This window comes from Primulina eburnea, unplaced genomic scaffold, assembly GCF_022965805.1.
Source record: "Primulina eburnea isolate SZY01 unplaced genomic scaffold, ASM2296580v1 ctg739_ERROPOS11973397, whole genome shotgun sequence".
Taxonomy (NCBI): domain Eukaryota; kingdom Viridiplantae; phylum Streptophyta; class Magnoliopsida; order Lamiales; family Gesneriaceae; genus Primulina; species Primulina eburnea.
The window spans coordinates 3,512,397-3,534,951 of record NW_027331510.1 but is presented as its reverse complement, the minus strand read 5'-3'; the positions used below and the strand labels follow the sequence as shown (position 1 = coordinate 3,534,951).

General features: G+C 33.0%; 2 protein-coding genes across 3 annotated transcripts; both read right to left on the bottom strand.

Annotated features, from left to right (window-relative positions):
* Positions 1-5,414: 5,414 nt before the first annotated feature.
* On the bottom strand, positions 5,415-18,742 carry LOC140821862 (protein SEMI-ROLLED LEAF 2-like). 2 transcript variants are annotated; one of them, XM_073182511.1, is made up of 19 exons: positions 18,260-18,741; positions 17,628-17,702; positions 17,125-17,240; positions 16,278-16,392; positions 15,868-15,996; positions 13,642-13,689; positions 12,802-12,998; positions 12,509-12,705; positions 12,101-12,393; positions 11,769-11,918; positions 11,273-11,674; positions 11,031-11,180; positions 8,753-8,825; positions 8,072-8,199; positions 7,737-7,943; positions 7,515-7,649; positions 7,316-7,444; positions 6,319-6,492; positions 5,416-5,828 (listed from the first exon to the last, which is right to left on the bottom strand). In XM_073182511.1, the coding sequence occupies exons 1-19, from the start codon at positions 18,392-18,394 to the stop codon at positions 5,709-5,711; spliced, it is 2,973 nt and encodes a 990-aa protein (XP_073038612.1). In that variant the 5' UTR covers positions 18,395-18,741; the 3' UTR covers positions 5,416-5,708. The 2 variants fall into 2 exon arrangements, with proteins under 2 accessions (XP_073038613.1, XP_073038612.1); XM_073182512.1 differs by lacking the exon at positions 7,316-7,444 and having other exon boundaries at positions 5,415-5,828; positions 18,260-18,742.
* Positions 18,743-19,296: 554 nt separating this feature from the next.
* Positions 19,297-22,117, bottom strand: LOC140822002 (polygalacturonase-2-like). Its single transcript, XM_073182707.1, has 9 exons — positions 21,867-22,117; positions 21,521-21,652; positions 20,912-21,073; positions 20,754-20,780; positions 20,437-20,644; positions 20,248-20,329; positions 20,055-20,163; positions 19,809-19,925; positions 19,297-19,685 (listed from the first exon to the last, which is right to left on the bottom strand). Exons 1-9 carry the CDS (start codon positions 22,059-22,061, stop codon positions 19,452-19,454), a joined length of 1,266 nt encoding a protein of 421 aa, XP_073038808.1. The 5' UTR covers positions 22,062-22,117; the 3' UTR covers positions 19,297-19,451.
* Positions 22,118-22,555: the final 438 nt, after the last annotated feature.

The window sequence follows — 22,555 nt, the reverse complement described above, 5'->3', positions numbered from 1 at the left end:
TTTTGCCCACAGAAAGCACGATAAAGAAATGCAGAGGAAGCAGAACCGGTCTCGTACAATGCCTCAAGGACTGTAGTTATAGAGCTAGCTTGTGAAGATGGTCGAATGCGTTATGTACACGTGTTCACTACATTTGACGTTAATATATAAAAACTTTATATATATATATATATATATAACCAAATCAGGTAACATTATATGGTGAACTACATAACACCGAGGCCTTCGAGATTAGATAAAGAAACAAAGTCTTTAGCTAATGTATGAACAACGTTTGTTGATCTTCTAATAAAAACAAAAAAACAAATTGGATATTCAAAGCTAATTAATTTAGTTCTTTATTTTTCGAAAGAAAAAACTAATTCTTGAATCTGAATGGGTGATGCAGTAGAGCGATGGTCTGTCTGTTTTAGAAATCAGAGCCAACCTTTCTCCTTGATCAATGCAATATTTTATGGGTAATTTTCCCAAATAGACCAAAAGAGACATATTTCCACCTTTTTTTATGATTTCACATGTTCTCATCGAAGACTGAAACAAACAAAAAAATTAATAATGAATGTGCATGTGCATAGGAGGACTTGAGGGGTTCCATTTTTGATCTGATATTTGTTGATTTATATTCTCTTTTGCTTTGCAAAAATATAGTAGGTATTTTGTGAGACGGTCTGACGGATCTTTATCTGTGAGACGAATCAACCCTACCTATATTCACAATAAAAAATAATACTTTTATAAAATGTAATACTTTTTCATGAATAACCTAAATAGATATCCGTCTCACAAAATACGATTCGTGAGACCGTCTCACACAATTTTTTGTCTCAAAAATTAGGGAATTTTTGGTATTGTATTTTTATCTTTTTTTGTGATCCTATGTTGTTGCACTATCTTTGTTTTCTTTTTCGATTTTAGATTTTTTAGATTTGACGTAGAATCGATATGTGCAGTGTCACTGCTACATCGATAGTTCCAATAAAAAAATAAAAGACACAAAATTACAAAAATTGAAAGATAGATATATTAAAACATAAATTTGATAACATGGGTGACTAAAAGTGTAATAAATAAATGTATTTTTTCAACTTATATTTCGTTTGTAAATACTAGAATTCATAATATATTTCACACGAACATTGTGCTGGTAAACTGGTATTTTTTTATTTTATGAAAAAATCTTATTATAATTTAAATTGACGAATTCTTAATTCTAATTGACATGAAAATATATAATTCATTTCGAAATGATGACAAATTATGGACAACAAATCAATGATGCATGTGATGATTATAAATGAAATGTAAATATTAACGCGTTATATTAAAGTCGCATAATTGTTAATAAATTACCTGTCGAAAGGAAATCTGCTCGGCAGCACCACTGAATTTATTGTGCAATCAATGAATTAATGTGTTTTGTATATATATTATTATTATTGGGCAAAATAATAATAATAATAATAATAATAATAATGTGTGTGTAATAAATGTTCGTTACTATATATGACCTAAATTTGTTTATATATATATATAAAAGATGTGTATTATCATTGCATCATAAATATAAATAAGAGAGTATCCAACTCGATTTTGGATTAATATGAACTTAACATGATTTCAGAAATTAAATCATATCAAGTTTCAATTTCTGGAGAAAACACTTACGAAAACATATGTGACATTACATATTTTTAGAAAAAGTAGGTCTCTCCTGGTATGGAATCACAAATCTTTATTTATGAGATGACCCAAATAAGTGATCCGTCTCATAAAATACGACTCGTGAGACCATCACACACAAGTTTTTAACTTTTTGAAAAATGGCAGAACTATAATTTCTTTGGGTTTAAGTAGTTTAACAACAAGGACAAATTGTATTTACCATTCTGAAAATATAATTATTATTAAAAATCTACATTGATTATGTATATATAAAAACAGAGTTTTCAGTTAAATTAGTAAAATTTCATCAAAATACATTTGCTAAAAATTGAAATAATTATATCATAAGTATTCGCGTAATATATTAAATATTTAATAATAAATATTTTATAAAATGTGATGTATTTTTTGATTTTTTTAAATTTAAATTTGAATTTGATTTATCTTAAAATATAAACTACATTTAAATTTTTACATGATCATTTTTATATATTAAGTTTTTACTATTCTCTAAAATATTAATAAAATATAAATTTTTTACATAACAACTTTTAGCTTACATTGTTATCGTGATCTTTTGTATGATGACGGTTCGTAAATTATTATTATTATTATTAGTATGTATTTTAATCAAACTTTATTATAAATATTTTTTAGCATGTTTTCACAAGTAATAAGAATTTTAATCAAAATTTATTCATCTAATAAATAACTATTCTTTTTAATTTTTAAAAATTATTATTTATTTTTAAAATTTTGGTAGAAAAAATAATATGTGATTTTTAATATTTTAATCAAACTTTACTATAAATATTTTTTAACATGTTTTCATAAATAAATAAAATTTTAATCAAAATTTATTCATCTAATAAATAACTATTCTTTTTAATTTTTAAAAAATATTTATTATTTTTAAAATTTTGATGGAAAAAATAATATGTGAGTTTTAAATATTTATTTATTTTATTAATAATTTCACTCAATTGATATATATGATACAATGATAAAGAAATTAATTTGAAGATATAAGATTATTATCCTCGTGTGAATGAGTAGGACTCTTGTGCGACAGTCTCACGAATCTTTATCTGAGATGGTCAACTCTACCGATATTCACAATAAAAGTAATACTCTTAGCATAAAAAGTAATATTATTTTTTCATGGATAAGCCAAATAAGAGCTTTGTCTCATAAAATACGACACGTGAAATTATCTCACACAAATTTTTACCCGTCTGAATATGCCTAAAAATCAGCAAAAGACGGAAATTGTTGGATATAATTAGTGATATCTGGTTTATCCCTTTTTGAAAAGGAAATAAGAAAGTAGAGGTTTATAAGGAGAAACCGTGTTAAACAAGTAGTTTTTAGCGTGAAGGAAACTCTCCAAAATATTATGAGTGAGTCTCATGTGAGACCGTCTCACGAATACTAATCAGTGAGACGGGTCAACCCTACCCATATTCACAATAAAAACTAATACTCTTAGCATAAAAAATTATATTTTTTCATGGATAACCCAAATAAGAGATCCGTCTCACAAATTTGACCCGTGAGACCGTCTCACACAAGTTTTTGTCAAATATTATATATATATATATATATATATATGTATGTATAATATATATAATTAAACAAGTTTGTAAAATATAGAAATATTATATTTTCTCAACCAAAATTATATTTCAAAAATTGAGATGATATCATAGATAAAAATATATATATATTTTGAAAAATATGTCGCTAATTATTAAATGTTATCAAAGTTGCGTTGATTAAATAACTTGATACCATAAACAATATTTTAATGATTTCAGTTGAACATATGTAATATAACATAAATGTTTCGATGCCGAATTTTGACTAAAAAATAATTCAATTTAATTATAAACATATAACAAAAATATCTCAAGTCAAATTCAATGAAATATATCAATTTAAATATACATATATAACATAAATATATTCAACTCACTCACAATTTTCGAATTTTAACTACTTAAAATCAAAATATCTAATTTCGAATTTCATTAAAATATACTTTTAATCTTTATTCTCTCTAGTCTCTACAGGGCACGTAGCAACTCGAAGAGTCAAGACACGCCTTTTTATTCAGACCAAACTATCCTTTATTTTTCCTCCTAAAGTATTTTAATCTGTTCTTGATTTTATCACATGTTTTGGTCTTAAATTATAAATAATGAGACCGGACTTATAACCCAGTGATCTCACTCCATCAGATTAACTAGTTTTCCTGCTCGAGTTCGATCTTCTTTCGACCACGTGTGTTGTAATAAAAAAAATATATAAATATCATGATCGTGTAAGAAGGAAAAGAAGAAAAACCAGACACGTTATTTGGTCCAAGAGGAAATAAATGTCCCACCACCTTTAACTTTTTATTCTCAAAGATTCAAAGCTATCTTCATTACCCATCCCTTCACCCATTCTACCATATCCGTTCGACTTGAATTAATTCTAAGTTTTCTCCAATCACAAACAAGTTTTTTTTTAATTCCATGGCAGCCCTTACAATTGGCCATTTAAGCCTCTTCGGACACAAAGCAGATCTGATTCCCAGAAAAAATTCAAGAAGATTAGTCATATTCTCTTGCCAAAATAGTGATCCCACTGATCCCTTTAATGCCCAGAAAAGAAACATGGAAAAGATCGAAGAAAAGGGTATTTTTGAGCTGAGTTTTTCGGGTATCAAGAAATTTGGAGAGGGATTAAGAGATAATATGAGCCCAAAGCAGAAGGGTGATTGGAAAGATATAACTTTGATGAGCCTTTCTTTTGCAGTGTATGTGTATATGTCGCAGAAAATTGTTTGTGCTTACTGTGTGTGGATGGCCATGCTCAGGCAACCTTGGTAATAGCTCTTCCTCTCTAGTCTTGTGCTACTGATTAAAAAGCATATGTTATTTTCATGTAAATTCTTGTTTGATATGGCCAAAGATGAAGGTATGAATTTGTATTGTAAATTTGTCTGTAGTTCCCTAGTATTCGAGCATTATGTAATCTGATCCACTGGAAATGCTTTGCTACATATCAGAGAGAACGATTTTTTCTCTCTTAAAAAAAATAGGTTTCTGGAGACAGATCATTTCAACGGCTGAGGCTGAATTTATCGAATATCATAAATCCACATGATATAAAGTATAAACCTTTCAATTTCCATTCCACAGTGCAGAAATTTTGTTTTATTTTAAGTTTACGAATGGCAAGTGCAGTTAGAAAAGTTGGGCAGTGAAATAAGCTACCGTGTCCATTCCAAACAAAACAAAAGAGAATACTTTTCAACAAGTTTGAAAACTCATTGTCTACTTGAAAAATAAAACAAGAAGTTTTTTCTTTCTTTTTTGAATAAAAAGCAAGATGTTTTTTTAAATGCTTCTTATGTTGCGAGTTGATACTGGTTCAAGATCCAATGATGACAAAACCTCCCACAAAAAAAAAAGAAAAGAAGCCAAATTAAATTTGAAACACAATGTCTTAGACAATTTTCATCTTCAAACGTACTGGTGTTACCCGTGTCACAACTTTCGTTGCCTTTCTAGACTCAACTTTTGAAAGCAAAAATAATTAGATTCATACGAAATTATTATTTTTTTTTTTGAGAAATTTATGCGAACTTTTCATAATTCAATAATGAATTTCACTCCTCGTGTTAAAATGACATGAAAGCGACGTGGTGGCGTAAAATGAGATGTCATCTGATATCATTCTAATAAAATAAAAAGAATTATAGTAATATATTACAACAAAGTTCGCCAAAAAAGAAACACGTTTCCACATTGTGATTCAACAAAAGTACGTAAATGGGTGGGTATTCAGAAAATCAATAGAACTTCTTCACAAATATTTTTTCTTCGCTATTTATTTCTTATTTCATTCCTCTTCAAACTCCGTGTAAAAAAAATAACGAACTGATGGATACGCCTGAAATTGTATCCATCTTTTCAAAACAAAAAATATATATATCTTCTCCAAGATTTACCAGCAACCAACCTCGCAAGAATGTGAGCTAACCAAATGGAAACGTATCAGCTTCCAGCTGCTTTCAAAAAGTTATCATATGGACTTGAAGCCGGTAGAGGAAGGGAGAAGAGATGATGCTGAAATTCAGCAGAGCAAGGCATAGCAACAATTTCAGAAGAAGGCGCCTGAAACAAAATGGCAAAATGAATCACTGTAATATATGAAGTTATATAATTTCATGTGCTCCTGGAGTAAACTACACAGAAACACACTGAACAGTGAAACTTAACAAATGGATATATTATATTTTATCCTCCCATCAAGTAACAAACAAGAATTTTAAACTCGACAAATGATAGTTCCAGCAAAGACACATGGTCTGACGGAGAATCTTAGGGGATATGTGTTATTTTGTTCTTGATATGTTGGCATGTAAATGATAAAATACGGACCTTTTTTAAGATACAATACAATTAAAATCATAACATAGTTAGATATTAAATAATAATTTTTAAATTAATTTAAATAAGATAATTAGAAATGAAATGCACCCAGATGGCATAAATCATAAATATGGGATATTCCAGGTTGACTCATTTGGACAAATAGCAAGACAGGGTACATGTAACACGTTATAGACAAACAGATGGCTAATAATGTTCTCTGAGTGTTGACCTGACTAGTGAAGGTAGCTGAGATCTCTTGAAACAACTGGGCACTCGTGATATTGGAGATGACTTGCTGCTTCGCAATTTGAAGAGATTCACACTGATTTGCCATATCCTTAAATGGCAGGTCAGAGGGGGTTGAGACTGAAAGCCGCACAACCTCTTTTGTAGTCTCCGATACCTGAACCAACATCAGTATCATGATTTTAGTAGTGCTGTCACCATGAGTGATGGTTGCAACCACTTAAAACACAAAACAGAATAAAAAATGACCAAAAAAATGTTGAATCAACAAGCACAACAAATTTAAAAAATCATTTTTCCATTATGTTATAAAAGCAAGTGCCCGTTTGTGTCATCCTTTGTCGAGAATACCTTATTGAGTCAAATATTTCTTTTCAAATAAAATATCATAACACCGGACATTCTGTTTCTTAGAAGAAGGTAATATACTAACACAGCTGCAATTGTAAAGACAATTTTTTTATCATTTTAGATTGACCGGTATTTAATGCTTGTACAGCTTCAAAAGTTTATCCTATCATGAAATTATCAGTAGCGCATCATGTATTTACCTCCATTTTTATTTGAAATCGTTGCTTGAGTTATAAACTTGGAAATCAATTGTTAAATCAACTTCGACCTTGATCATAGTGGGGAAATAATCTGGCATGCATAACATCTTCTGTCATCATCTAACTATCTAGTTTGATGCAAAGGCCACAGACAACTTACATGGAAACCATAATAACACAAATTATTTAAAAACATACTAAACTGTAAATTATTTATACGCCAATTAGTTTTTCAAGATTCTCAATTGTAATGAGTTATCATGTCTTGTTTCCAATCACAAAAACACACAGTTCAATTGAAGGTTAACAAAATAAAACGCATAGCCATATACGAAATATGATCTGGCTGGTCTTTCAATGAATGAAATTTCTGGCTGCTAGGCAAACCATTGAAACCAGAAGATATAACATAACAATTATATAACATACCATATCTATAAATTGGTTGACACTTAGGAGGTTGGGAGATTTCAAGGTCAAAGGGGAGAAAATATCTGTTTGGCTTTCAAATGAATCAGTTGGAAAGTCATCATTTATTAGCAATATTGGATGTTTGACCTGGAGACAGCACAAGCAAGGAGAAGTAAGTTTTAAGAAAGAAAATGAATCAAGCACTTGATTAGAATACCTCTGGAGAAGATTCTTTTAAACCAAATTGATAGATTTGCCCAGGAGTTTCAGTGACTAGCTGAGCTCTCAAAGGGCATACATCATCAGGAAGAAAATCTTTAAGCAATTTCTCCTTTATAATGGATGACTCAGCCTACACAAAGATCTAGACAATGAGATGTGGACTGAATAACTACCAGCAATGGTTCTACAGAAGAAAACAGAATAATAAGATGCATACACTGGATAGATTCCCGAAATTCTCCACTACCATGTAAGCAAAAAATTCTGTGGATTGGTCATCACTAATTTCTATGGCTGCGAGTGACTTCATAGCATCATCATCATCTTCTTTTGATCCATAAACTTTCTTCATATGGTTTACTTCTGTCTTACTATCTACCGCCTGCAACTTAGAGTCATCGACCAACTGGAGAAAAGGATCAACCTGTGGAGGTGGTTCATTAAACATAGCACACATTACACTTTAGATTTTGGGAAATAGCATGGCCCAAATGAAGATGATCAAACGCCTGCTGCTGAAAACCGGTCACAAATTAATGCCAGTTCACCTACCGTTTTATCACTCAATGCAGCCTTGGCAGATGTAACAAGAGGGCGAAAATTATAGGCTTCCGATAAAAAGAGGATCATTGAAGTAGCCAAGGTGAAAAGAGACCTACGACGTGATGGTTGAAGTGGTCCTAGAAATGCAAGAAAAACCATTCATGTGATTATTCATAGACGAATCATTTATCCACTATACAGTGGGGAGTGAACTCAAAAATCTCAAATCAATTGTTATTCGGTTTTGTGTCATGCTGCACTTTAAACTGAAATACAGAAAATCACCCAATCTCCTAAACATTCTCTCATTCACATCATTCGTATATATTTTACAAGGATCATATTTCATATATCAAATAAAGAACAAAATCATCCAGATCAAACACTATTCCACACATAGTATCTTCATTATTTCATTGCAAAGACATATTCAAGGACTTTGTGCAGATCTCACATGTTAGGTGGGCTATATCATTTCCGATACAGGTTGAACCGTTAAAAGGGATATTGACCGAATAAAAGGAGCACGGTCTCTAGCATTGCGCCCAAAATATTTTCTATGATGCACTATCGTGGTTTCAAAATGTGAAATCGGATTTAATTAGTTAACTTCCTTCAAATGCTCAACAAACTTCCTATTAGCAAAGAGACAAAACATGCCACAGTTCAAATTCGTTGATAGGAATCTACCTCCTTGAAGAGATATGCTCCTTAGGGAAAATGCAAGTTGAAAACTTCGAATGAGAATCTCATGACTAGACTTCTGAAAATGTGCAAAGAGATGGTCAGTAAATTTACATGAATCATGAGAATAGGGTTGGAATCGTTTTGCATTATTTATTCAATTAAAATGCATACAGCAAAGAAACAAAGTGGACAACTTTTCATGGGAGCAAATAGGAACATCCATGACAAAGATGCAAGTGAAACACAATGATATCATATAATTAGTAGGCTATCAGCTCAACAAAGTATGAATTGGTAAGAAGAATTAACTTTTAACGCAGTATATATAGACAGATGACTTTTAATTTTATGACGGAAAAAGCTCGATATTTCAAACCTTGAAAGCATGCATCTCAATCTTCCAAGCTAATGTATATTTGAACCGTCTCTAATTTGTATCTCGATTCCTAATGCAATTTTGTTGCCTTCTAATTTTTTTGTTTATTGACAAATTTGTTTCATTTGTCTGCTTACCCACTTTTTTCTGATAGCAGAAAAGAAATTTAGCAGAGAATTACTAAACATACATGTTAAGAGAATGAGGCGACGACCTCTAAATGAAAGAATGCAGTCCAGTCACACCACCACAAACTTTGCATGGGTTTATAGGCTGCTTGGAATTTGAATTTTTAACCGAGCCGATTTAAATTGTTTTAGTCAGTTGAAATGCAGTATATTGGAGTTTATAAGGAATTTATATCGTAGGTTATATCGTTAGACGAGTTCATCAGAAAGTCCTTAAGAAATTACTGTGGTATTGTAAGTTATAATTGAGGTACGCTCAAACCTATATTATTATGACGCTTATATTGGCGTGTAAGAATATTCAGTGGATGTTGTTTGCTATTATGTGCCTTGAATCTTTATTCTGATGCATTCATGCATAAATTGTATTGACATAATATATTGAGTCTTGACCCTTTTGACGGCGATTTATATTGATTCTGTTGAGATATATTGAGTCATGAGAGGAACGAGTAGGTTAGAATTAGCCACATTCCCAGATGACAGCTAGGGACGAGCGATTTAGCCACTCCCATTCCCGATGCTAAGTGCATGGACGAGCGGCGATTTGATGCTGCATTCCTGTCACGGGTGACCACTGTTACTGTTGATAATGTTATTCGTTTGGACTCTGTTTGGTATCCGTTATTCCATTGTTACCATTTATGCATCACATATCATTGCATTTACTTGGTATTATTACATGTCTTTTATATACGTCGAAATTTTACTGGTTTTTCGTACTGGGGTCCGACCTCTGTTTTTTTTTTTTTTTTTATGTTTTGGTTGTTTTTGATGCCATAGCAGGTCATTCCATGGGATTTGATGCGTCTGGTAGAGCGTCGGCGAGTGGTACCTAGTAGTGGAGTTGGTTTGTGTCAGAGTTCCTAGATATCTATATATTATACTAGTTTGATACATTTGCCAGTGAGATGGCCTGTGTAGTTGTATGGTGATGTTTTCATGTTGTTTTGGATTTTATTTGTGGTATTTTATGTCTAGTCTTGGCCAGTGCGGCTGTAGGATATTTGTTTAGTTGATTGTGAACTTAATGTTATTTTCGAGAATATATTGATGTTGTTGTGTCTTGAAATTTTTGGGATATCCTACTTACGGAGAGGCCATGCCGAATTCTGTAGGCCCAAATGAACATTTTAAACTCGTTTTCGCTGTTTACACCAATCAGTCCTTGTTGTTTGGTAATTATATATTAATTAAGAGCACGGGCACTCATAGAAATTAAGTACGCTAGAGTGGCTCTGCTTCAACAAGCTACAAGCAATTTTAGAACCAAGAGATACACTAAACCACAAATTGGGGTCCAACACACTCTAGGACCTTAAGTTTGCAGAAAATGCCACAATAATTACCTGGTTTATTTTCTTCTCTATTCTCATTAATTAAAACATGTAATCACCAAAGTAAAAGCACCATCCAATATCATCTTATATATTATCCCTTTAGTTAAAATAGTATCAACACAAAATTATATTTGGCCAGACGCGTAGACTTATTATAGGTCAATATTGATGGGATCATATTTCATACCATAACATGGATTAGAATAAGAGATAAGAATGACCTTAAGGCTTAAACTGTCTTACTCCTATTGAACACAAAGAAAAGCGAATGACAATGACCTTAAACTACCTTACTCCTATTGACCACACAGAAAAGAGAAAGACATTGTGCATAAAACACTAACAAATTGTGGTTATAACTTGAATCATGATATTACCTTATTTTGTGAAAATAACATCACCAAGCTGTAAGTATGAGCAATTGCTTCATAGTTTGCGGGGGAGTTCAAGTGAAATTGTGCCTGCACCCAGATTGAAGAAAGCAAAAGGCTGATTTGTCTGGTTTTCAACTTCAGAGATATTCCATTCTGCATAAAACATATAACGTTATGATAGATGCCAACCTAACAGTTTTGTAAGTGTTCTTTGAGGATGTTCAAACAGCATTAAAGCACAATACCTGTTCCGTATCCAAATTACCCATTGTTGGTGGAACTGATTGCCTTTTGACACTTATGTTTCGACTATAGCTGGATGTCAGACGTGCAAGCAAGGACTGATTTTTGGTCTTTTGATCTGTATCTAGCAAAATTTCATCCGCTTGTTCTAAAACAGTCCGCGAGATACAGTGTTCTTTTCTCATCTTTTCAAAGAGAGCTGCTGAAGAGGAAAAGATGGAAACGGATCTAGATAGCGTCCTCCGTAAATCAACAGGTTTGACAGAACATTTGGAAGCAGCAAAAGGGCAAACAGATGATGGAACAAGTACGACTGTAAACATGCGATGCGCTCCAAGCCTTATTTCATGGTCTTGAGACACCATTGCTAGAAGTATTTGATGGAACAAAGCCTCAGGGAAAGCCTATAATAATAAAAGATATATCCAAGGAAGATTTCCAAAATAAATCAAACAATATACTAGAACATATCATATTTCAAACATGTACCAAACATGCCTTATTTTGGTATAATATATTTGGTAAGAAAGCAGCAATCTGAGCGGTGCGGTAGACAGCACCAATTGTGTTTCTAGCCATGACTGTTATATTTGAAATGCTCTCCAACATCATTGACATTAAATCCAGAATGGGTCCAGCATCTCCAACCTATCATGTATTTGGTAACAATATCCAAAAACCTCTTATTAGTTAGAACATAACTAAACCAGAGTCTGCTGCAGGCATTAGGCATCACATGTAATGTAACCAATATTAAGCTTTGCATTGCAAACAGTTAGCTCCCATGCTGGTTATATCTATCCATAATGGATTGGAAATGAAAAGGTAACCTTGTGAGACATTTGAATGAGGCACTCATCGACGACTGCATAAAGCTTCCTATTCCATTGAATTACTTCTTCTCCAAGGTCCGAGTCATCAAGAGAGCAGTGAATACTTTTCCTCAGATGTCTCATCATATCACTAAATGCACCGATAATTGTCACAGATGGCTGTGCCTTCGTTGCTTGAGCCAGGGAGGTCGCAAGCTGCACAATATCTATCTGCATATGAGGTATTCTCAGAACATTCTTGTGATCAAGATGCTTGATTACGGTAGAGAGCAAGAAATGAGTGTTGTAATCTGCATTCACAGTAACCAGAGTAATTAAACACACGGAAAATCCCAATGATAACAAAAGGCTGATTTGGCCTTAGCCTATCACTCAAATTTATCATGCTATAGAAGCGAAAAAAACCTGATTTCTCCATTATTGATTGCATGTCTAGCAATACTGAAAGAGCGAGCCCATGATCAGGAGACCAGAGATTGCCTTGATCGAAGTAGCGGAATAATGCCTCTAGAACACGCCGTACAGTTGTAGCCTCTCTGGCCAACTTCGCCATGTTATGCAAGCAGACTCTTGTCCAGAACTTAGGGTTTCCACTATCTTCTCTGTTTACAATAAAGGAGTCGGTCATGGTGACAAGAAGATTGAAGTAGCTGGCAGAAGAATAAATTCATTACAAACACCTTGGAAAGAGGAATTACAAGGTATAGTAGTCTTTTTCGTTGACAATTCTCCTCCAAGAAATAGCTCTTTTCATGATATCTGATGACAGCAACATCTCGTTTTCAGCGTTAAGCACTTGTTGAACCCTACTGTCCTGCATATTCTGGCTACCATTATTCGAATTATTGGACTCCTCAGAAGGGGCTAGACAATTTTCCAGGACAGCAGACACAACCTGATCTTTTGAAAATAAGAGTAATAATTGAGCATAAAAGTAGCCAAAGGCACCTTCGGATGAGAAGGAAAATTATTGAGACAAATTCCCAAAAGAGCATGGACATTTACAAGACGCCAATCTAAAAGAATAGCCGACAGTACAAAGGGGCAAAAGAAGGGGCAAATAGAAAAGAAGAAAATGAGCTGTTCTATCTTTCAAATCTCCTATCTTAAAGAAATTTGTACATGAGTATGAGTGCCTGCAATTTGGAAAGAGTTACAAACTCTAAAAGATCAAGTCAAATGTAACTACTACCTAGCATTAGAAAGTGTTCACCAATCCCATTATGCTGTTGTATATAGCTCATCTTAGTGACACTTGTATCGTCTTGGAGAGCAAAAATAACAAATAAACAAATGCCTGATATCATAGTAATCAGCATGAGTTAAATATGTTGTAGTTGATTCACAAAATTGTATGATACAAAGTAATACTACAAGTCCCAGTTGATTGCAATAATTCCCTACAATGTACCAATTGAAAAGGCCTCATTAAAGAGGAATATGCCAAACTAGTCCAAATTTCAAAAGGCTTCTAACTTTGAACTTTCAAGGGAGTGCCAAAAGAATCAGCAATAAATAAACTATCAAAATATACTCACATTGTCAAAGTCGGTTGAGATATAACAAAATTCACCCATGAACCAAATCTGTCAATCGAATGATTAAGGAGAATTTGTCAGAGCAATATGCAACTGAACTCTATTTAGCGGAAACAAGCACAGTTGAAAAACAACAGGAAAGAAAAAAAAATCAGAATTTCTATCAATTCAAGCATATACCGAGAAGAAAAAAAGCATTTACCAAGAAGTAAAAAATGCCATTAATTTCTTCAAATGCAAGTTTCTAAAGTCTTCGATTTTCTATGAAACAAAATATGGAACTAGGCAAGTATCATGTTGTATACAAGAAAACCTCATTAAGACAATTATTGAAGCCATGCACCTAGCATTCTTGAGCCAACATCTAGGCTCAGTGCTTCAATTAAATACAGGCCTGGCTTGCACACTTGTGCTTGAGGTAAAGCTCTTGACTTGCTAATGTGCAGGTGTCTATTAGAAGAGAATTTTCTTTTCAAACTAGAAAAGAAATGTTCAAATCGTGTTTCAAAAGTGCAGCATTTCAAAAAAGCGTACAAAACGTCAAAGACCCTCACAATGCATGATGACACAACCTGTTTTTTAACCACAAATGAAGCTCTTCTACCAGCTCAGTCAAGCCTTCTCTCGTACTGCCTCTATCCTATCATCTAAAGAATTTTATTTTAAATTTTATTCAAAACTTTGCGAAGTACATATTTGACTGTACATGATGAATACTTTCATGAAGTTCTATACTATTATGGGTTAAAACTTCGTGACTCTAATACCTCTGCTCTGTAGCATATCATAAAGCCCAAAAAAAATGTTACACCTCGAAATTTTTACCAGGATGTTTTGTGAATGATGGCATGTTTTTGAGAATTGGGACTAAACAATAAATAACCAAGATTTCGATTGAGAAATAGTAAGATATCCGGAACAAAGTACTGGATGGTGGTGATAAAATGAATGTATGTGGAAGTGTAAAACTCAAAAATGAAGCGAGAAATAAAATGAAACATAAATGTCATCATTTCAGCCTTGGGAGTCCTGGTAGCGCCGAGTTGGCGCTAGAGGTGGTATATCCTAAACCCGGAAGAGAAGAGGCTAATATCTATTTAAAGTTAAATTCAACTATTACAATTTACAACTATGTGGCCATGGGATAGATGCACTTTCTCAGATGTTTCTTGAAGGACTAGACCACAATACACTCCAAAATGTTGACATTTATAAGATTGCTAACTGACAGACTCAATTACGGACTGGAGATCATCAGCCAGGTACTGTTAACGCATGTGAAGAAATTTGGTCGCTTGGAGAAGCAAGACACAATCTATTGTTTCGAGGCTCGTGTGATGATTGATGGTGTATTTGAAAAGGCTTCTTAGTTGCACATTTCCATTTAAGAGCCTATCTGTGATGTTTTATGACAATAAATTTGCAAGTAGCGTTGTAATAACCCGATTCACCACGACAAAACTAAGCATATTCAGCTTGATTATCACGATACTCTGTACGTTGAGATAGACTATCAACACATCAAGGAGAAAACAGATTGTGGGATCATCAAGACTGTTCACACACCAATTAACCAGACTGCCAATATCCTTATATGGATATGATGCATTGCATCATTATTTATCTACTGCCAAGATTGAGGAAAAATATAGACATCATAGGAATCAGTTATATCCTTTAAGTTTGTTGTTGTTAATCCACATCTTATTTCTATATGGTTGTAGCTTGATTCTCGCCCAAGAATAATCATCTGTTTGAAGGGGTAACAAAATAGGGGGATTGGTAAAATAACTCAGCATATCTATCACTTTATTCTGATTTAACGAATGATGATCTTCACAAACTGCCAATGAGAATATACGAACCAATACACTTTTGTACTTCTCCATTTCCCCTTGCGATTCCCACGGAACAAATCCCTATTTATATATTCGATTTCCTTCTCAAAATTTGAGTTTGAAAAGTAAATAATGAAACAGATGCCAATTCTTTACCTCTACTTTCTATCAAGATTGTAAAGGTGTATAATATTTCACTTTTCAGTTCTAGGGATACAAAAATTTATACATGGGAACAGAACCATGCGAAATATCAGCTGCTCAAAAGCAAAGGCCTCGAGTGGTAAAGGGAAAGTTCCCTTTAATTTTTCATGCTGTTACTTTTTTTTTAGAAACGGTATTTCTTTGCTGCTTGAAATATAAAAAATGTGCAAATGATGAAGCTTACCAAAGAAGAGAGTGCTTGAAGGCCAGCACAACGTAGTTGCAGCATCCTTTCATCATTACCCATCTCTTGAGCTAAAAGACAGAGTTTTGGAATCAAACCCTCCAAGTTGAACATATAGGTACCATCCCTCTAAAACAATAAAATGAGATCACATAAGCATAGAAAGCGGCATAAAGAATTTACCATAAAGAATTCGAGATCGGTTTAGTTTCAAGGAAACCAAGGAATAGAGGAAGTTGACGGAAATTTTTTCCTTTTGTTGTTTGGTTTCCAGATCGACTTAATATCCAAAAATCGTCAGGTCCTTGCTATCTTCTACGTAATGTTGTTAACTATTTCTGCCCAATTTTTTTCCTTTCCTTTCCTTTTTGTCATTTACCAAAGATAAGCCGGGGGAAGAAGAACAATACCTGGTTATTTACAAAGTCAAAAAGTGCCCTGCAACCATTAATTTGCATCACATCATGTCTCGTTTGATCCAGTAAGATGTGTATTATACTGAGAAAGCTTCCAGCAAACAATGGCCTGCCATGTAATACTCGTGATATACAGTGAAGCGAAATCATAACATCGTGAAAAAAACTTGCTGCATAACATCTAAAAGGGTTCTTGATGATCACAAAAAACAGAAGATTGCTAATGCTGATGGTATCTGAAAGATTCACTCAGACTGATCTTCGTTAATTTCATAATTAGATTTAGACATAAGTCAGGTAACCTTGCTGTTTGTCTAGACGGTAACTTCCTTTAATAATCCTATAGTTACTCTTTCCCAATTTTCAAAAAAGTGAGACCACTTAAATTCCTTCAACCAACGACCTCCTTCTAGAAGATCTCTTTGTAATAATTATCACAATTAAACATTGTTCCTGTGGCATTACCAGCTACAAGACTAGCCTGTGACCAATCATGTGCACATAATCTCTCAATACCTCCGAGCCACGAAAATAAAATATGCTGGGAAATTAATTCAGTAGAGTTGTTGAAAATTTTGATGCAAGTGTGTGTTAACTTATAAATTAGAAACATCTCCTTAGCATTTAAGGTGATGCAAAGTCAAAAGTACAAAAACTAAGAGAGAGTATCTTGCAGTATCACATAATTAAAAATGTAAGCTTTATGACATGTATGCACATGTAAATTTAGAACTCCGATATTGAGGTACAAAACATACAAATATCGATGTAACAAAAGCAACCAAAAATAAAACCACCGAGCAGTAACATTTAACTGAAGAAAAAAGATAAATGAACTCACATTTGCTGCTTGCAAGACATCAGCAGCTTTCGATAGACACAAACGACAACTTTTACAGACTTGAGATTTTCATTTCTCAGTTCACGATAACACCTTTGCTCAAGCAAAGTTGTAATCTGATTATAAAATCATAAGCTGTCATTACCTGTTCGCAAAGTCTGCTCCAACTAGAAAAAAAGTGATAAAACCAGCAAATGATAATAAAATTTACAACTCGAAAGTACTTCAAATTTGAGGCGATCTGGGTTAATTTAGCTAGCTATGCAGATACGAACCCAAACAAAAAAGTCTATACTTCGAACCATGAATTTAATTATTGTGCTAAGACAATAAGATATTAAATTTGACAAGGTCTCAACATAAACACCCAATTTTTTCCACGAGGGGATAAAGCTATGGCATTGCCATGACACAATGTTGAAAAGTCATGCATGCACACTTAGTACACAGCGAAGTGGGAACCAACCAGTTGTATTGTGAGCATATGATCAAAGCAACCTAACCTTGGGCACGCGTAAGGGGTTTTTGGAAGCATATTCACACAATTTACTGATTTTACGGTCATTAGGTTCTTCCTCCTGTAAAAAATAAGGGAATCAGTCAGATGATTAGATAAATTTGATATTTGCATGCTCGATCTACAAGAGCATCTAACAAGCTAACCCCTAGTTCGCGCATGAATACCACAAACTAATAGTGTGTAACAAATTTAACATTATATCTGCCTCAATGTAAGTGTCTGGTCAATGGTGCCAAATCATCTTTTTTTTTGGTATAATATATTTGGTAAGAAATCATCAAATATCTATTTAAGATATATATATGAACTTCAAGCGACACAACGATATTGTGTTTCAAAAGTTATAAACATAAAAACTTGTGAGAACTAGTCCAGTGTGACATTACACAAACATTTAAAATCGATAGAGAACTCAAATCGACAACGTAGCATTAACATATCAGCAGAAAAGAACAATATATCCTCTGACGACGTTAAGAATTAAACATCGTACATCCAAAATAATTTGAATGATATAACTAAATGATAAGCAAATAACTCAAAAAAATTCACCTTTTCTTGAAGGAAACTTGACAGTAAAGACCAAATCAAAACATCAAATGAAACCAAACTAACCGTATTCCGGGGGAAAATTTCTGCCAACAATTTCTTATAACGCTTGACAGGGTGCCTCGATCTCGGTCGCATTGCAGGGCAACAAGTACATAAAGTGTCACAAACGGGCATAACTCGCTTCGACATCACACTCATTTAAATTTTCTCAGCCTTTTGAATCCAGACAGATGAAAAATTAAATCTTTCCGAAAACGGGGTAAAACCATCAATCGCTTAGATAATCAAATCAAAACCCGAGAAACTGATTTTAGAATGGAATGATCATCAAGAATAATGGGGGAGATGAGGACCGGAAAGGGATCAGATAGATCTGGGAAACGGGACCGGAATCGAGATGGGATTATTGAGTAAGCGTATAACATGGATCGAATTGACAAAAGGGGATGAAGAGAGAAGGAAGATGTCGGAGAGTTTTGTTTTTCAACGGCCTCCGACTTGTGCGAATGACTGCAGATGTTTCCCGTTTCATGTGCACTGCATGGTTAAGGTGGTTGTGGTGTGGGCCTTCTTGTTTTTTCTCATGAAATGTTTGGTTGTATAACGTTCATATTCTTTATTTTTGGTTATATTATTTGTAATATAGATCAATTTTGGTTTTATTTTGAAGAAATGATTAAGTTGCATCAGAAATTACTAACGTGTAAGATATCATGTCCACACTTCAATAAAAAAACGATAAAATTGATGTCATATTAGCACTCTAATAAAAAATGATAAAATTGATCATATATATATATATGTTTGAATAATATGATCACACAATATTGAAAATTTAATGTGTTTTATTAGAATGATCACATGACCATCTTTGCAAAATGTCGTGTTAATAATACATTTGAAGTATATAATTCATACCAATTCATCCAAACCGAAACGAATCCTAAAAAGAAATGTGTAAATAATACTCTTATTTATTTAAAATGAAATGTATGGATATTATACAACTACTACCTCCGCCGACACCATCACAAAACCTCGTCTCCAAATAAGGTGAGTGGTCGGCTATTCTATTTCTACATCGAATTGACCCAAAAAAAGAAACATGAATGACGCACATTAATCTTGAACATTTCAATATAATGAATGATAAATAATATATCTATATCTATAGAATAAAAATGTATTTCGAGTATATACGTATATGCAGTGTGTAGCATATGTATATATATAAAAATCAATTAATAATTCATCCTTATGCATGCGCAGAGCAGCGTGGGAAGGAATTGGCTCCGGCTTTTAACATTGTAAGCTGAGAGCAAAACGCTTCTGCCTTTCCATCTTCTCCGTGTCTGCTCAATTTCACGTTTTCCATGTAAAGATTTCTGCATGGAAACGATTCGCTGCAGCTGAAATTTATGGCCACCTTCGAAGAACTCGTACCTCTTATGTTTCTGTACATTATGTTCTCTACTTGCACTGCTGAATTCTGCATTCATTATTTCATTTAGATTAACAGATTTCACATACTATACTATACTATACATATATATGATTTTGGTCACAATATATATATATATATACATATATTTATATACTGTATATATAGTACCTGCTTGACACATTTTTTACTTTTGTCACAGTAGTTTTGGTTTATGATTATGGGATTGGAAACATTCTGCATAAGGATGTCTTCAAACGCGATGTTTCTTGCACTTCCACTCCCTCCCTGCACAATTTCACACACTTGAATTATTACCATAAATTTTTAGTTTGTGCGCGCGCGCATATACGATATACTCCTATATATCAGAGCCTAGCTATTTGAGAGAATTAATATGGTATGAATTAATGTTACCTGCCAAGTTTTTATTCTGACTCCATTAGTTGCTCCTGTAATCTTGACACCCTTCACCAAAATATTTGAAACATGGTTTTCCATATTATTTTCACCCAAGCTTCCAATGCTGTAAATCAAATAAATTAATTAAATCTTTATAAAAACAATAATTAAAAATATATATCCAGAAAAATTAAAAGTCACAAATTACCTGATTCCATGGCCTGGTCCACACATTATGTTCTGCACTTGAACGTTACTTGTTCCATTTACTATGGAGATACAATCATCGCCTATGCATTGCAAAAATATTAGAAGATTCAACCGAATATAAATAATAAAAACTGGCTACAATAAGTTATGCCATATTGAAAGAAATTAACTGAATGAACCCATTTACCAGTTTTAATTATAGAGTCGAGGATATTGATATTTTGTGTTTTGGTGATGTGAATTCCATCCGTGTTAGGGCTATCTCCTGGTGCTGTTACTCTTAGGTTTGAAGCATCGACGTCGCGACAACCCTCGAAAACCACGTGCATTTGTTGTGCATTTCGTATATTTAAATTCGTCATCTTTAAATTCACACAGTTTTTGAATGTCATAGCCTGCAGTTAGCAAGAAAATTATGTAAATTAAATTATTTAATTAATATTCATTTTTTATATATATGTTTGAATATAATTTTTATTTGAGGAATGAAAACAAAGACGTTACCGTTGGTGCACTCTGCGTTTGGCAAGGCTTCAAATGAAAAGAGAAAATATGTCAGCACATATATATATTATTATGAAACAAAACGATCATATTGTGAAAATAAATAACTAATATTTTTCATGAATTAATTAAAATAATAAATTCAAATATATATATACCTTAGTTTTCTTGATTTTGCAAGAATTTTTCCACCATATTTCACCATTGCCATCTATAATACCACCTCCGAAAATGTTCATGCCCGCAACATCTTCGAACTTTATCCATAGTCTCTTTGGGGTGTCATACATTTCCGATGTTGCCTTTATTGTACCTTGGATCTAAATTTAGAGAATTGGATCGTCAATTTACAATAAACAATCTCATGCATATTCAACAAAAATCTAATATTTTGTTGGGGTGTGTTGATATAATTGTACGAGCTGTGAAAGCGATCGAAAAATAACATTTGGACTGCTGTTCGTACGTTTAAAATATTTGAGTCATTATCATGATAAGCTATAGTTTTTGATAGAACGACAATCATTCGTGATATGTTTATAATGTATGCATGCATGAAGTAAGCGCAAGCAAGACAAATCAAGCCAATCGTTTTTCTCAGATAAAAAATCCATATATCATATTTAATTTAACCAATATATGCAATCAAATTTTTTTCTGAAATTATTATATATAACATATATTTGTTGAAAAAATAAATCGCATGTTTATTTAATTTTAAAATTTATGTGTGCATACGACGTAAGATTAATGTGTATGTAACTCACCTCCATAGAAACAGAACTCTTGCAAGGGCCTGGAAAATTAACATGTTTAATGTAATAAGTTTTTCCTCTCGGAACCACAATCGTCGACGGATTCGTAGAATTACAAGCCTTTTCCCAAGCTCTGCTGAATGCCTAGAAATGAAACATGAGAACGTCATGAGGAACTAAATACTAATCATATTGGTGAAGAACTGATAGCTAGAATCGTAACTACAATTTATCCAACAGTTTTCAGAAAATATTTAAAAAAAAAAAAGATATTACATGAAACAAAACCAGTTAGAGTTCAAGTTGATAACAGGCATGCGATATGTCATAGAATACAACAAACTTTAATGAATCAAACCTGAGCATTGTCTGATTTTCTGTCAGCTTTGGCTCCGAAATCTTCGACATTGATCCTCACCTGTTGTGATATTATAAGCTGATTGCTGTGATGTTTGGAATTTTTTCGATGCTTGTGTTCTTTTCTTCCATGACAAGAGGATGAACACAATAAAATTGTCAAAAGTGAGACAAACAAAATTCTGGGCATCATCATTTGATACTTTGGTAAGAAGAAGAATATAATTATATCAGTCTTTTTGATAGAGCAAAGGTAGAGTGCATGAATTATACACAAAAATAGCAGCAGAATGAATGCTTTTATACACGTGAAGATCAGGAAAGACGAAATCTATATATTTTCTACGAGGAGAATTAAGGAAACGGTAATGATTGAATTCCTGGATTGCTTGTAATGAAGAATCACCATTGGTGTGCTGTGTTGACTCTACAGGTAAATTTCAACTGATAAAATCGAGTAATAGTTAGTTACTCCTACATTAAGCTTTTTTTTTTTGAAGCAACCATTATTATATTATATATTGCTTCTTTACCAATATTTTACACGTGTGGATTTTCAAACAAATAATTTGTTAATGACACAACGTCATTAATTAAGAACTTTTTGTGTGAAAGCCTAGTCCAGATTCCCAAGTCCACCCGGTTTTATTAATTAAGTTAAATAAAAACTCAAAAATTCAACACTATTGC

What these genes read in the sequence shown, in the direction of transcription:
- LOC140821862 (XM_073182511.1), bottom strand. Translation starts at nt 18,394, where the DNA reads ATGAGTGTGATGTCGAAGCGAGTTATGCCCGTTTGTGACACTTTATGT. An exon ending in TTGACTTTGTAAATAACCAG is followed by an intron (nt 15,997 to 16,277) that starts GTATTGTTCTTC and finishes TTATTGTTTTAG; the next exon opens with AGGGATGGTACCTATATGTT. An exon ending in GAAAAAGACTACTATACCTT is followed by an intron (nt 12,706 to 12,801) that starts GTAATTCCTCTT and finishes TATTGTAAACAG; the next exon opens with AGAAGATAGTGGAAACCCTA.
- LOC140822002 (XM_073182707.1), bottom strand. Translation starts at nt 22,061, where the DNA reads ATGATGATGCCCAGAATTTTGTTTGTCTCACTTTTGACAATTTTATTG. An exon ending in TCAGAATAAAAACTTGGCAG is followed by an intron (nt 19,926 to 20,054) that starts GTAACATTAATT and finishes GAAATTGTGCAG; the next exon opens with GGAGGGAGTGGAAGTGCAAG. An exon ending in GTAAAAAATGTGTCAAGCAG is followed by an intron (nt 19,686 to 19,808) that starts GTACTATATATA and finishes TAATGAATGCAG; the next exon opens with AATTCAGCAGTGCAAGTAGA.